The following is a 17,500-nucleotide window of genomic DNA, read 5'->3' on the forward strand; positions in this document are numbered from 1 at the left end:
ATATATATGTAGTATGTCTTATAAAAAAGCTTTCCATATAAGTGTGACATCCTGCGAATATGTTTTTATGTTTCTCTTATGTACTATGAAAAAGCTTTCTATTATTTTGTAATGCCTTATCGACACCTTACTATACTTGTGTAACGACCTTTGAAAAATCTTAATTTATTTCTGTAAAGTCCTGTTAAAAAGCTTAATATATTTGTTAATATATACAAAATCTTACTATATTTGTGTGATGTCCTATGAAAAAGCTTATAATTTTTGTGTAATGTCCTTTGAAAAAGATTTTTATAAATATGCTATGTCCTATAAAAAAGCTTAATATATTTTTGGATGTCATATAGAAAGGCTTAATGTATTTGTGTAGTGACCTATAAAAAGCTTAATATTTTGTGTGGGGTCCTGTAAAAAGCAGAATATATTTGTGTGACGTCCTTTGAAAAAGATTAATATATTTGTGTGATGTCCTATTAAAAGATTACAATATTTGAGTGGTGCCCTATAAAAAGCTTATTATATTTGTGTCAAGTCCTATAAAAAGCTTAATATATTTGTGTGACGTCCTTTGAAAAAGATTAATATATTTGTGTGATATATAAAATAGTTTATTATATTTGTGTGATGTCCTATAGAAAAAACTTAATATATGTAATGTATTATAAAAAGTTTAATCTATTTGTTTGGTGTCCTATAAAAGCTTCATATATTTGTGGGGGTCCTATAAACAACTTAATATATTTGTGCGATATCCTATAATAAGATCAATGTATTTGTGTGATGTCCTATAAAAACTTCATATATTTGCGTGATGTCCTATAGAAAAATCTTAATATATGTGTGTGATGTCCTATGAAAAGCTTAATATATTTGTGTGATATCCTATGAAAAGCTTTATATCTTTGTTTCATGTCCTATAAAAAAGGTTTAATATATTTGCGTGATGTCCTACAACTATAATATATTTGTATGATGTCCTATAGAAACAGTTTAATATATTTGTGTTATGTCCTATAAAAAAGCTTAATATATGTGTGTGATGTCCTATAAAAAGCTAAATATATTGTATGATGTCCTATAAAAGGATTAATATATTTGTGTGATGTCATATAAAAATGTTATATATTTGTATGGTGTCCTATAAAAAACTTAATATATTTGTGTTATGCCCTATAAAAAGGTTACAATATTTGTGTTATGTCCTTTAAAAAACTAAATATATTTGTGTGGTGTCCTATAAAAGGCTTATATATTTGTGTTATGCCCTATAAAAAGATTACAATATTTTTGTGATGTCCTATAGAAAAGGTTTAATATATTTGGGTGATGTCCTATAAAAGGCTTAATATATTTGTGTTATGTCCTATAAAAAAGCTTAATATATTTGTGTGGTCTCCTATAAAAAAGCTTAGGATATTTGTGTGATGTCCTATAAAACGCTTTATATATTTGGGTGATGTCCTTTAAAATCTTAATATATTTTTGTAATGCCTTATAGAAAAATCTTAATATACGTTTGTTATGTCCGATAAAAAAGTTCCAATATTAGTGTGATGTCCTATAAAAAGCTTAATATATTTGTGTTATGTTCTATAAAAAGATTAAGATAATTGTGTTATGTCATACAAAACTTAATATATTTGTGTGATGTCCTAAAAAAACTTTATATATTTGCGTTATGTCCTATAAAAAGGTTACAATATTTGGGTGATGTCCAATAGAAAAAGTTTAATATATTTGGGTGATGTCCTTTAAAAGCTTAATATATTTGTGTGATGTCCTATAAAAGCTTTATATATTTGTGTTCTGTCCTAGAAAAAAGTTACAATATGTGTGTGATGTCCTATAAAAATGTTACATACTTGTGTGATGACCTATAAAAAGCTTCATATATTTGCGTAATGTCCTATAATAAGGGTACAATATTTTCGTGGTGTCGTATAAAAAGCTTAATATGTTTGTGTTATGCCCAATAAAAAGCTTAATCTATTTGTGTGGTGTCCTATGAAAAGCTAATATATTTGTGTGATATCCTATAAATAGATTACATTATTTGTGTGATATATATAAAAAAGCTTAATATATTTGTGTGAGATCCTATAAAAAGCTTAATATTTTTGTGTTGTCACATAAAAAGTTAACTGTGTTTGTGTTAAGACCTATAAAAAGCTTACTATATTCGTGTGATGTTCTATAAAAAGCTTACAGTATTTGTGTAATGTCTTATAAAAAGGTTACAATATTTGTGTTATATCCTATAGAAAACGCTTAATATATTTCTGTGATGTCCTATAAAAAGCTTAATACATTTGTGTGATGCCCTATAAAAAGCTTAACGTATTTGTGTGGTGCCCTATAAAAAGCTTAATATATTTGGTGATGTCCTGTGAAAAATCTTAATATATTTGCGTTATGCGCTATAAAAAGGTTACAACATTAGTGTGATGTCCTATTAAAAGACTACTATATTTGTGGGATATTCTATAAAAAAGCTTAATATATTTGTGTTATGTCCTATAGACAGCTTAATATATTTGTGTGATGTCCTATATAAAACTTGATATATTTGTGTGATGTACTTTAAACGCTTCATATATTTGTGTAATGTACTATAAAAAAGGTTACAATATTTGTGTGATGTCCTATAAAAATGTTACATATTTGTGTGATGTCCTATAGAAAAAAAGCTTAATATATTTGTGTTATATCCTATAAAAAGCTTAATATATTTGTGTGATAACCTAGAAATAGGTTACAATATTTGTGTGATGTCACGTAAAAAGGTTACAATATTCGTGTAATGTCCTATAGAAGGCTTAATATATTTGTGTGATGTCCTATAAAAAGCTTACTATATTCGTGCAACGTCCTATAAAAAGGTTACAATATTTGTGTGATGTCCTATAAAAAGCTTACTATATTTGTGTAATTGCCTATAAAAAGCTTAATATTTTTGTTTATGTCCTATAAAAAGGTTCCAATATTAGTGTGATGTCATATAAAAAGCTTAATATATTTCTGTGATGCCCTATAAAAAAGCTTAATATATTTGTTTATGTCCTATAAAAAAGCTTAATATATTTGTTTTATGTCCTATAAAAAAGCTTAATATATTTCTGTTATGTACTATAAAAAGGTTCCAATATTAGTGTGATGTCCTATAAAAGCAGCTTAATATATTTGTATTATTTACTATAGAAAAGCTTTATATATTTGTGTTATGTCCTATAAAAAGGTTACAATATGCGTGTAATGTCCTATAACTTTATGTTACATATTTGTGTGATGTCTTATAAAAAGTTTGATATATTTGTGTGATATCCTATAAAAAGCTTAATATATTTTTGTGATGTCCTATGAAAATGTTACAAATCTGTGTGATGTCCTATAGAAAAGCTTAATATATTTGTGTTATGTCCTATAAAAACTTAATATATTTTGTGATGTCCTATAAAAGCTTTATATATTTATGTTATGTCCTATAAAAATTTTACAATATGTGTGTGATGTCCTATAAAAAGCTTAATATATTTGTGAAATGTCCTATAAAAAGCTTAATATATTTGTGAAATGTCCTATAAAAAGCTTAATATACTTTGTTATGTCCTATAAAAGCTTTATATATTTATTGTTATGTCCTATAAAAATTTTACAATATGTGTGTGATGTCCTATAAAAAGTTTAATATATTTGTGAAATGTCCTATAAAAAACTTAATATATTTTGTTATGTCCTATAAAAGCTTTATATATTTATTGTTATGTCCTATAAAAATTTTACAATATGTGTGTGATGTCCTATAAAAAGTGTAATATATTTGTGAAATGTCCTATAAAAAACTTAATATATTTTGTTATGTCCTATAAAAGCTTTATATATTTATTGTTATGTCCTATAAAAAATTTACAATATGTGTGTGATGTCCTATAAAAAGTTTAATATATTTGTGAAATGTCCTATAAAAAACTTAATATATTTTGTTATGTCCTATAAAAGCTTTATATATTTATTGTTATGTCCTATAAAAATTTTACAATATGTGTGTGATGTCCTATAAAAAGTTTAATATATTTGTGAAATGTCCTATAAAAAGCTTAATATATTTTGTTATGTCCTATAAAAACTTTATATATTTATTGTTATGTCCTATAAAAATTTTACAATATGTGTGTGATGTCCTATAAAAAGTTTAATATATTTGTGAAATGTCCTATAAAAAACTTAATATATTTTGTTATGTCCTATAAAAGCTTTATATATTTATTGTTATGTCCTATAAAAATTTTACAATATGTGTGTGATGTCCTATAAAAGGTTTAATACATTTGTGTGATGTCCGATAAAAAGCTTAATATATTTGTGAAATGTCCTATAAAAAGTTTAATATATTTGTGAAATGTCCTATAAAAAGCTTAATATATTTGTGTGATGTTCTTTTAATAAGGATGCAATATTTGTGAGATCTCCTTTAAAAAGCTTAATGTATTTGTGTTATGTCTAATAAACGGATTAATCTATTAGGTTGATGTCCTATAAAACTTAATATATAAAAAGCTTACTATATTTGTGTAATATCCTATAAAAAGCTTAATATTTTTGTGTGTTCATATAAAAAGCTTACAATATTTGTGTTATGTCTTATAAATAGGTTACAATATTTGTGTCATGTCCTATAGAAAAAGCTTAAAATATATGCGTGTTGTCCTATAAAAAGCTTAATACATTTGTGTGATGCTGATAATAGGCTTAACATATTTGTGTGATGTCCTATAAAAAATCTTAATATATTTGTGTTATGTCCTATAAAAAGCTTACAGTATTAGCGTGATTAAAAGCTTACTATATTTGTGTGATGTCATATAAAAAAGCTTATGTGTGTTATGCCCTATAAAACTATTAATATGTTTGTGTGATATCCTATAAAATCTAAATATATTTGTGTGATGCCCCGTAAAAAAGCTTAATATACTTATATTATGTCCTATAAAAATATTAATATATTTGTGTTATGTCCTATAAAAACGATGTATTTATGTTATGTCCTATAAAATGGTTACAATATTTGTATTAGGTCCTATAAAAATGTTACTATATTTGTGTGATCTTATAAAAATGCTCAAAATATTTTTGTGGTGTCCTATAAAAAGCTTAATATATTTGTGTTATGGCCTATAAAAGGCTTAATCTATTTGTGTGGTGTTCTATAAAAAGCTTGCCATATTTGTGTGATGTCAAATAAAAATGTTAATATTTTTGTGTGATACCCTATAAAAAGCTTAATATATTTGTGTTATGTCCTATAAAAGGCTTAATCTATTTTTGTTATGTTCTATAAAAAGCTTACTATATTCGTGGGATGTCCTATAAAAATTACAGTATTTGTATTATGCCTCATAGAAAGGTTACAATATTGTGTGATGTCATATAGAAAAGGTTTAATATATTTGTGTGATGTCCCATAAAAAAGGTTACAATATTTGTGTGATGTCCTATAAGAAGCTTAATATATGTGTGTGATGTCTCATAAAAATGGTTAATATATGTGTGTGGTCTCCTATAGAAAAAGCTTAGGATATTTCTGTGATGTCCTATACAAAGCTTACTATATTTGTGTAATGTCCTATAAAAGGCTTAATATATTTGTGTTATGTCTTATAAAAAACTTAATATTTGTGTGATGTCTTATATAAAAAGTTTCATGTATTTGTGTGATGTCCTATAAAAAGCTTAATATATTTGTGTAATGTACTATAAATAGGTTACAATATTTGTGTAATGTCCTATAAAAGGCTTAATATATTTGTGTGATGTCCTATAAAAAGCTTACTATATTTGTGTGATGTCCTATAAAAAGGTTACAATATTTGTGTGATGTCCTATAAAAAGCTTACTATATTTGTGTAATGTCCTATAAAAAGCTTAATATTTTTGTGTTTGTGTTATTTCTTATAAAAAACTTACACTGTTTGTTTTATGTCCCATAAAAAGCTTTAAATATTTTATGATGTCCAATAAGAAGTTTACACTGTTTGTTTTATGTCCTATAAGAAGCTCACAATATTTTTATGATGTTATATAAAAAGATAACGATATTTGTGTGATGTCCCGCGAGAAAGTAATGTTTTATTGAACAGCTTTATATATTAGTGTGATGTCATACAAAAATCTTTGTGTAATATGTTATAAAAATGTTATAAAAAAAGCTCTATTTATTTGCGTAATGACTTATGGAAAAGCTTAATATATTTATGTAATGTTTAATGAAAATGCTTACTATATTTGTGACATTTCCTATGAACCCCCCTCCACTTCATTTAATATATTTGTGTGATCACTTATTAAAAAGCATACTATATTTGTTTAATGTTCTATGAAGAACCTTGATATCTTTGTGTGATATCTTATAAAAAAGTTTACTATAGTGTTTTGTGTCTTATGTAAAATCTTACAATGTTTGTATAATGTCCTATGAAATAGCCTTCTATATGTTTTAATGTCCGATAGAATAGCCAATGTATTTGCGTGATGTCCATTAGAAAACACACACAGACTACTATATTAGTGTAGTGACCTTTAAAAACGCTTTGTATATTTGTGTAATGTCTTATGAAATAGATTTATATGATTGTATAATGTCTCATGAAAAAACATAATATATTTGTGTTATGTCCTAGGAAAATCTTAATATATTTGTGTAATGTCCTATATTAAAGCTTAATATATTTGTGTGATACCCTATGAATATTTTTACTATATTTGTGTAATGTTTTATGAACATTTCAATATATTTATGAAATGTCTATGAAAATATTTAATATATTTCTATAATATCTTCTATGAAAATTGTTATGTGTGTAATTTCTTATGAAAAAGCTCCACATATTTGTCGGATGACTTATGAAAAAGCTAAGTACATTTGTGTAATGTCCTATAAAAACTTTATATATTTGTGTAATGTTTTATGAAAAAGTTTGTGTAATAACCTATGGAAGTTTCCTATGTTTTCGTAATTTCCCATGAAAAGCTTAATATACTTGTGTAATGTCCAATGAAAACACTTACTACATATGTGTAATATCCTATGAAAAGTTTACTATATTTGCGTGACAACCTATGGAAAAGCTTATTGTATATTCGTGTAAAATCCTATGAAAAAAGTTACTGATTTTTTGTAATGGCCTATAAAAAAATGGTTATATTTGTGTTAGTTCCTATGAAAAGCTTACTATATTTATATAATTTTTTTATGAAAAGCTTATAACTATGTATTGTTTTTGAGGTAAGAAGGGAGAGCGAGAATAAAATACGAAGATCATTTCAAAAGTAAAGCCTCATATTATATATATAGTTGCTTGTCTAGCCGCACTAATGAGCTGTGATACCACGAAACGGTAATGTATGTCGATGACTTTATATATATATATATATATATATATATATATATATATATATGTTTGTGTATATATATATATATATATATATATATATATATATATATATATATATATATATATATAATTATTTTGTACTACGATAATTAAATACCTACAGACACTAGTGTTTCATCCTTTCGGGAATCTTCTGTGCAGGGTGTCACGATTAATACCAGTCGACAGATTGGAACTCGGCAACACGAGCCATCTGTGGCTCGATTAGCAAAGACCGTATCCATTCGGCAACCATTAACCGCTTGAAATAACGTTGAATTTAAACATTTTAATTTTTAAAATGTTCTTTACGTCAGTCAGACAGTGATCTAATCGTTATACACACACACACGCACACACACACACACACACACCATACACACACACCATACACACACACACACACACATATATATATATATATATATATATATATATATATATATTATGGCTATGTAAAGACCAAATTTAAACTTGTTCGAAAACATTATTTATTTTAGATTGTGAAATTAAAAAATAAAAATGAATGCATCAGTTTAAATTTAGTCTTTACATAGCCATAATAAAATTTTGTACCCGCAAAAAAAAAAAATATATATATATATATATATATATATATATATATATATATATATATATATATATACTCATCAAAATCAGTGAAATCACCCATTTTTTTTTTCAATCAACCTACTGTTTACAGCCTATGGTCGAACTGATAGACACACGGACAAAGTTTCTTTTATATATTAGTAGATAGATAGATAGATTCTGCCCGAAAATATTAGAGAGTTAAGTAAATTATATTGTTATGATGCCTGAACTTATGCATTTATGGCCTGAAGGTTTCATCTCTCTGTCGCAGATATGAAATAGAATATATAGAATATACTTGTAGGCAAATTTAATATTGAATGCTCATATCTTTGATTCCATGGGACGAAACTACATAAAAATCAACAGGTTTTTTTTAAGATTACAATACTATTCTATGATAAAAAATTTTTTGACAATTTGCAAAAAATGAACCTATATTTTCAAACCAATAAAATCTGCCCAAATTTGCTAACATTTGTATATATAGTGTCCTGCTGGCCAGCTTAAGTTTTGCTGCCTCGGTTGTCTCCCCTGTTGCCTTGCCAGGCCACTAATATGGATATATCTATACTCGCAGGTGAATTAAATATTGAAATGCTCATATGTTTTGTTGTATGGGACGAAACTACATAAAATTTGCAAATCTTTTTGAAGATTATATGGTTAAAATTTTATGGAAATTCGTAAAGAAATAGAGAACCTACATTTTCAAACCAATAAAATATGCGCAAAGTTGCCTACATTTGTATATACAGTGTCCTGACAGGCAGCTTCAGTTTTGCTGCTCTGATTGTCTCCCCTGTGCCCTTGCTAGGCCACTTGCCAGACTACTATATATATATATATATATATATATATATATATATATATATATATATATATATATATATATATAAAATGTCCTGGCAAGGCTACAGCGGAGCGGAGACAATCAGAGCAGTAAAACTAAAACTGCATGCCAGGACACTGTATATACAAATGTTAGCAAATTTGAGCATATTTTATTGATTTGAAAATATACGTTTAATATATATATATATATATATATATATATATATATATATATATATATATATATATATATATATATATATATTGTGTGTATGGGTGTTTATGTATGGGTGTTCAAGGATTTCAACATTATCATATTTCTAAGGAAAAAAACTGACACATATCGATGTATTATGTATACTTAAATCGATGAATTGTATGTTTGATAAATATACATATATTGACAGACGAACATTCAGATGAGCAAAATGAGATAACTAGAAACGATGATAGATAGATAGGTAGATGGATATATACGTACATGTATATACTTGTTTGTTTGTTTGTTTGTTTGTTTGTTTGTTTGTTTGTTTGTTTGTTTCATGTTAATTCAGTCGAAGTTGTTAGAAATCATCCTCACCTTTCTGGCCAACACTTGATCTCTATATGATCTCTATATGAGATAGACAAATACGTTGATTGATATACATACATACATACATACATATATACATACATACATACATATACATACACACACAAACACACACACATATATATATACATAAAATCTATTAACATGCTTAAATAAATGGATTTTAGAAAGATCAATAGATAGATAGATGCATAAATATACTTTGATAAGATAGCTACATAGCTAAATTGATAACTAAATAGGTATGTAGATGCATGCATACATGTGAACAAACTACTCTAGCTAGATATGTTAACAGATATATATATATATATATATATATATATATATATATATATATATATATATATATATTGAGAGAGATAGATAGATAGATAGATAGATAGATAGATAGATAGATAGATGAACAACGAATTAACATGCACATGTCAGGTCATATGATATTGCACATAAAGGGGCGATTAGAACATTAAAAAGACCTCTCGGTTGAAATCTTAGTGCTAGCGGGTGAATGTCTGCCATCCGGTAGGATGCCCCATCAACAGCTAAAACAAAATTTGGAAAAAAAAAAAAATAAAATAAAGTAAACACAAGTGAAATCTTACCTTTTTCCGTTGACATGATTGGAAAAAAAAGCCTTTAATTTATCCCGTCAATTCCTTTATTTACATCTCCAGATTAAAAAGGGTTTGAGTTTTTTGTTGGTTTTTTTTTTTCCTTCTTGTTTTCCCCCTTCCGTTAACAATAAGGGTGGCGATCCAATTTTGGATTGTAGTTCGATCTATATTTACCGTCTCACGACAAAGGTGGGGTTGTCTGCCCTTCCACTTTGAAAACCGGTTTTCCTGTTGTTGTTGTTGTTGTTGTTGTTGTTTTAAATGTGAACCACGCTCCTTCTCCGAAAAAATGGATTAAAACAAAAGTAGAAAAGAAAAGAAATAAATATCCGTCATAATTTTCGCCATTAGAAACGTCTTACACAATAACGATTCTCTTCTTCTTCTTCTTCTTCTTCTTCTTTTTCCTTTCCTGTCTTCTTCTTCTTCTTCTTCTTCTTCTATAACTACTACTACGACTACTACTACTTCTTCTTCTTCTTTTTTTACTTCCTGTCTTCTTTTTCTTTCTTCTTCTTTTCCTTCTTCTCCTTCTTTTCCTTCCCTTCTTCTTCTTCTTCTTCTTTTTCTTCTTCTTCTTGCCTTCTTTTTCTTTCTTCCTTTACTTCTTTCCCTCCTATTTTTTCTCCTTCTTCTTTCCTCCCTTTCGGCTACGGTTAAAAGTCTACTCTACGTAAGCAAACCGTAAAACTATTCACCACAAACAACCATAGAGCTGACGACGAAAGACATTTTCTTCATTTTTTTTAATTATTATTTTTTATTATTTACTCTCTCTTTTTTTTTTTTTTTTCATTTCTTAAATGTTTTATTCCTTTTTAGTTTGTTCAGTATACTTACGGCGATATGAGAATCAAAGAGGGAAGGGATGGCCGAGGACGAATGGGGGCGTCGATTGTGATGCAGATTATGAAAGGAAGATCTCAGGTTGGGCGAGTCCAATCAAAGGGTAAAATATCCGTCTAAATATAAAGACGAAAAACAAGTTTGAGCCAAAGACGGGTCGGTCTCTCTCTCTCTCTCTCTCTCTCTCTCTCTCTCTCTCTCTCTCTCTCTCTCTCTCTCTCTCTCTCTCTCTCTCTCTCTCTCTCTCTCTCTCTCTCTCTCTCTCTCTCACACACACACACACACACACACACACACACACGCATAATTTATCGATCTATCTAGTCTTTCTTCTTTCTTTTTTTTTTAGTTTCTTTCTTCCTTTTTTTTCTTTCTTTCTTTCTTTCTTTCTTTCACTGATGCTACAAGACCAGGTTGTCTGGAGGTGACGGCTTCCTGACCTTAAAAAACTTCAAACATTGATCTTACTGGGTTTTTTTGTTTTGTTTTGTTTGTTTTTTCTTTTTTCTTTCCCTTTGCAAAACTCACTCATGTTCTGCAAATTTAAAACAAACGCAACAATTTTTAGCAAATAACATACTCTCGTTCTGTGGGCCATGACTGGACAGAGGTCCCAAGCAATCCGCAATTGTATTTTTCGGTTGCCCACGCTGCCGAAAAAATACAGCTGCTGGTTGTTTAGGACCTCTATCCAATCATGGCTGACGGAATGAGAGCATATGTGGAATGAATAAAGGGTTTCGTTCAGAGTTTCTTGCAGATTCCTAACTTCGACGGAAACATTCCCAAGATTGATAAGATAAACCTAAAGAAGGTCGGAGGTTACATCGATCGAAACGTTGTGAAAATGACACTCAAGATGAGAACAGTAATGTGAAAAAAAAAAAACAACTAATGCAAATAACCAATCCTGAACTCCAAAATCAGAAACGTAAAATAATCGTGTTTACTATATTGCCATGGGATGCGTGTGTTTCGTGGGAATGTGGGCAACGATCTACACAAATCACATCCTTACATCATTTGTAGACATTTATGCTGACGACACTACAATCTACGGTAGCACATCAAAGACCGTAAACGACCAAGTTCTCTCTGATTCTCTCTCCTCTGACCTTGAGCAAGTGGTACAATGGGGAAAGAGGTGGCTGGTTACTTCTAATGCATCTAAAACTAAGCTCCTATCTCTACACCATCTACGCTCTGATGCCAATTTGACATCGATTGAAATGAATGGTTCTCGTCTTGGGGAGGCTTCATGTTTTGACATTTACTCCTGACCTGAAATGGAACACGTATATCAAATCCATTGCCAAGATCGCTGGGAAAATGGTGGGATCTTTCTACCGCTCCAGTAGATATCTCACTGCTGGTGCAATTCTCTACCTATATAAAAGCCAGGCACGGAAAACGATAGAGTACTTTTGCCACATCTGGGCAGGGGCTAGAAGCAGCCTATCCTGCCTTGACAGAATACAAAATAGACTTCGTAGTTTAGTGGGGATGCCCTTTTCTCTTCCCTGCAACCTCTTTCCCACAGAAGAGACGTTGCGAGCCTGTCTCTGCTTTATCGTTATTTTCATGGCAAGTGCTCAGCTATATTTTTCGGCTTCTGTGGTAATTAAACTTCTAAAGTGCGCTTGTGATGTTAGGCTGTGTAAGGTGTTAACTTTGGTCAAAATTACCTGTTCCTTCTTTCATCGGAGTTTTCCTTAAAGAGAAGTGCTTCCTTACACTCTGGAAAACCTCGCCAGTATGCCCTATATTTAAGAACTCAGGTGATAAGTCCTCTCCCTCTCAGTACAGACCAATAAGTCTCCTGTGTGTCATGAATAAGCTGCTGGAATCCATATTAAATAGAGAAGTAGTCAACTACCTCAGCAGAAATAACCTTCTTAGTGACATGCAATATGGTTTCCGTTCTGCCAGATCTACAGCAGATGTGCTAACTGTTATATCTCATAGGATTAGCGAATCTCTTGACAAAGGCTTCCTCTCTAGGACAATTGCTATTGACATATCAAAGGCCTTCGATAAGGTATGGCATAAGGGCCTACTTCACAAGATTTCCAGCTACGGTATAACTGGAAATGTTTTCTCGATCATAAAGTAATTTCTCTCCAATAGGCTCATAAGAGTAGTAGTTGATGGGCAGAAATCAGAGGCCATCAATATTAATGCTGGAGTCCTCCAGGGGTCCATCCTAGGCCCAACTCTCTTCCTGGTATACATCAATGATCTCCCAAAATATACTTAAATCATTCGTTGACATCTATGCTGATGACACGATCATCTATGGCAACACATCAAAGGCCGTAAATGACAGTTGTCTCAGATTCTCTCTCCTCTGATCTTGAGCGCGTGGTACAGTGGGGGAGGAAGTGCTGGTTACTTTTAATGCATCTAAGACCAAGCTTTTATCTTTATATCACCAACGCTCTGATCCCCATCTGGGATCAGTTGATATGGGTGGCTCTCGCCTAGGGGGAACTCCATGTTTTGATAAGCTTCTGGGCTTGACCTTTACTCCTGATCTGAAATGGAACACATACATCAAGTCAGTTGCCAAGATCGCTGGAAAAATGGTAGGATCCTTCTACCGCTTCAGAAGATATCTCACCTCTGATGCAATTCTCTATCTGTATAAAAGCTAAGTACGTCCAAGGATGGAGTACTGCTGCCACATATGGGCAGAAGCTGCTTAAAACAGCCTATCCTGCCTCGACAGAGTACAAAATAGACTTCGTGGCCTAGTGAGTAATGCCCTTTTCTCTTCCCTGCAACCTCTCTCCTACAGGAGAGACTTTGCGAGCCTGTCTTTGTTTTATCGTTACTACCATGGCAAGTGCTCGTCTGAACTCCAATTTCTCGTCCCCCCTCACCAATCTTTCACGATAAATACCCGCCTAGCTGAAACCACTGTCAAAAATTTTTCCCACTCCTTATCTGTGCCAAAATCAAAACGTAGATTCCATTAACAAAGCTTCTTTCTTAGAAGTGCACGCCTGTGGAACTCTGTTCCGGTTGCCTGTTACCCACCTGACTACAACCTGGATGTCTTCAAGTCCAATGTGAACAAATTCCTGATGAACCGCCTCCTTAAGTAAGACACTTTATCAGATCTCCAAAACTAACGTACTGTACACACAATAACCCTTATCCCCGAGTGGCTTCCGAGCCGTGACTACCTTGTAAAAAAAAAAATTCGATTATCGATACTTATCGAAAACATTCCAGTGCTAAACATCTCTAACAACATTGCCAGGCACATTAAGAACTTTCGTGTAAAATTTCGTAAAAATCGGCCCAGCCATTTTCAAGTTCATAGGGAACGAACTCACATAGGGTCCAAGCAAAGCCGGGCGGAACTGCTAGTATTCTATAAAAAAAAAAAAATTATATAGTATTTGTACTCGTCCGATATAGCCTTATAAGTTTTTCTCTAAGTCTAATTCATAAAATTTACTATGTCCATCTCCATATTTTCAAATTTTATCTCTTCCAAAGTTATAAGTCGCAGATCAGTGCTAGGCGGCCTCAAATGATTGGATTTTTTTTTATATGGATCGTTCTTATATGGGTCTTTAGCCGGTTAAAATAGTTTTTAAAGATTCAAAAAGGGGTCGAATTTGAAAGAAATCGTAATACATTTTGTACATTATCGTTTATTTTTAGTCAGTCTATATGCGTATCACAATGGTACAGTGGTAACGTTACCATATTTGAATGCTAAAGTTTTCCTTTCTGTTTCGATCCTAGCTGATGGCACCCAAATACATTTTTTTTTAATTTTGAAATCACAACTCTATAATAATACTAACAAGCTGTCCGGCATTTCCCGGTTGTAAAATACGCTTAAATGTGATATTTTAATTTATGCAGATTTCGTATTTATTATTATACTAGGCTACCCGTGACCCGTTGGGTCAGTATGTTATATTAGCTATAGAATTAATATATGAGCGTGACACTTGTGACGTAAAGAAAATAGTTTTTTGTGAAATAGCAGAAACATTTCTATGAAAGTATATTAAAATGGAAAAAGAGTGTATATATATATATATATATATATATATATATATATATATAGATGAGTCGTACTGTTTATAATTGTTTATTTTTGAAAAAAAAAACTAACCGTCATTGAATTATAAGTGGTTTACCATACTTATAGGCAAATGTGCACTGAACAGATACCATAATACTTTAATTCAAATTTTGTTATATATCTTTTAATTTAAACGCGAAAAAAAACAATTGGAACTCTGAAAACATACACAGTAAAACAATACGTTTTATTGTCGCGTTGATTATTTATTTGTAACGCAATTTAAAAAAAAACATATTTTCGGAGTTATTTATTTATGTTGGTAGTATAGAAGAAAATGTATGAATGTTTTTTAAGAAAGGTGTATTAAAAAATGGAGAATAGATTAAACAAAAGAAGACGGTGAGTAAATCGCCGTTGTAAAATGCTCTTATAGTTGTCAACGGGTTAAAATAGGTTTATTTTTAAGAAAATTGCGTTAAAATAACTTAGACGTAATACGAAAATGAACGATGTAAAAAAGCAGAAAGTATGAACAATTGTTTATTTACATAATTTAAACATGAAGAAAAAAATGGGACGCTGAAAACGTACATAGTAAAACAATACGTTTTATTGTCGCGTTGATTATTTAGTATAATATATATCGTATATATGAAACAGGTCGATGATTATACGTATTATTTGTAATCACGTTTTGCGTTTGCTTTTCATATCTTGAAGTTTTTTATTCAATAAATTTAAGATATTCGCTTTTCTAAGGACGTACGTTTGTTCGAAAGAAACCGGTCCAGAGATTTGTGCTTATTTGTTTACGCTGTTATGGGTTTATGCTTATGTACGCATACGTGACCGGAAGGCGTAAATCGGATGGTGGGTTACAACACCCGTTGCATGGTCATTTGTGTTTTATAATTATATAGATTATATTGGACCCAATATATAGAAATGATTTAAAAAGTTAAAAAAGAAAATGACTCGTACACCACCACCGAGAATCGAAACCAAAACGTTTAGCTTACAATTTACTTTTTGCTTTGATTTTAATGCCTTAGCTATGTTTGCTGCAAGGCTAAAAAATTAAAACATGAACCAATAGTTATTACGTTACTCATCCATATTCGTAATGCGTACCTTCACAAATCATGGCAAATTTCTTTTTTTTTTTTTTCATTTTCACACATTTTCACCGATTTTCCCCGGCTAAAACACAAATATCAGGTTTCGCATGAGTTTGAATACCCTATATATTAAGTTTAATGTATGTAGACTAAAAACTGACAGAGGAGTTTGATAGGCAAACGTTTTCAAACAAATATATGTACGCATACATAAATATATAGAGAGAAACAGGTTTGTGTTTACTATAAGCTTTTACGTAAATATTATGCAAGTATAAAGCATATCTGCATGAATATAATTACACGTAATAGTTTACTAAAGATGGTCATCCCATAAGAAAACCGAAAAAAACTAATAGGGAATTAAGTAAAATAAATGTTTAAAAGGATATACAAATTAGCTAGGTCTTTTACAGATCAATGCAAATCAACGGCCCATATATAACGAAGTTGTTTTTTTTTCTTTTTAAATAAACAAGAAAAAAGGTTAGCCTTTTTTCTTGTTGGCCTTCAGGTAAAGATTTTTTTTTTCTGTAATAAAAGTGTAGTATCTGTTCCGGCAGATGCTGCAATCAAAGACCATATGTGGGGGCAATCAGTTTTGGTCAATGTAGGGGGGAATCCTTCGTACCAATTGTCACTATCCAGTTTCCGCTCGAGGGAGCTGCTCCCCCCTCCCCTCACTCGTCACATTAAAAAAGCGGCCTTGTCCCTAATTTGCTCAGTGGGAGAAGCAAATAAATAACTAAATGAATAAAAAACAAGATCAAGGTGTAGTATATTTTTTGGTTTATTACTGTTTTGTTGTAAACTTTTCAGAGTAAATAAAAAAAAAATTATATAACTCAAAGTGTAGTATCTGTTTCGTTGCTGCCCTTAAGTTGGGTTAATTGGTCCTTGGTCAATGTAGGGGAAACCCTTCATACTGAGACAATTACTATTTTTGGATACTGCCACAGTGCCCTCTGTTTTCCCCTGCTTTTAGGGGAGCTGTTCCCCCCCCCTCCTACCACACATTAAAGACGACCTTATGTCACATTTACTTTAATGGGGAAGCAAAAAAATGCCGAAATAAATAGGAAGAAGAATACACAAGAAAAAAAAATTATAGATGTACGAAATCTGGACAAATTAAAATATCATATTTAAGCGTATTTTACGACCGGACAAAGACCCCTTGCCCTCTCCCCGCTAGTATATAATATCTTCATCCTTTTAACCTAAAGTCTTTATTTACTGTGTAATCTGTTTTTATATTCTCCCTTTGGTGCTAATTTAAACTATTTATTTGGTATGGTTTATGACCCTGTTTAAGGGGTCACAAGAAAAACAGAACAGAGAGATTAACGAAATGAATTGACAGGAACATAAAAAATGGGGGTTGTTCGTCTAACAATCTTGGTTTGTCAACCGAATAT

General features: G+C 30.5%; 1 protein-coding gene across 1 annotated transcript in view; it reads right to left on the minus strand.

Annotated features, from left to right (window-relative positions):
• The window catches only part of LOC145269174 (uncharacterized), a 273,418-nt gene that overhangs the window by 111,966 nt on the left and 143,952 nt on the right, over positions 1-17,500 (minus strand). Inside the window, exon 21 of the mRNA XM_080124782.1 lies at positions 10,056-10,087. Coding sequence (XP_079980908.1) covers positions 10,056-10,087 — 32 coding nt within the window. The remainder of the gene's footprint in view (positions 1-10,055; positions 10,088-17,500) is intronic.

Source organism: Euprymna scolopes, chromosome 45, assembly GCF_053919585.1.
Source record: "Euprymna scolopes isolate OS-2025 chromosome 45, ASM5391958v1, whole genome shotgun sequence".
Classification (NCBI taxonomy): domain Eukaryota; kingdom Metazoa; phylum Mollusca; class Cephalopoda; order Sepiida; family Sepiolidae; genus Euprymna; species Euprymna scolopes.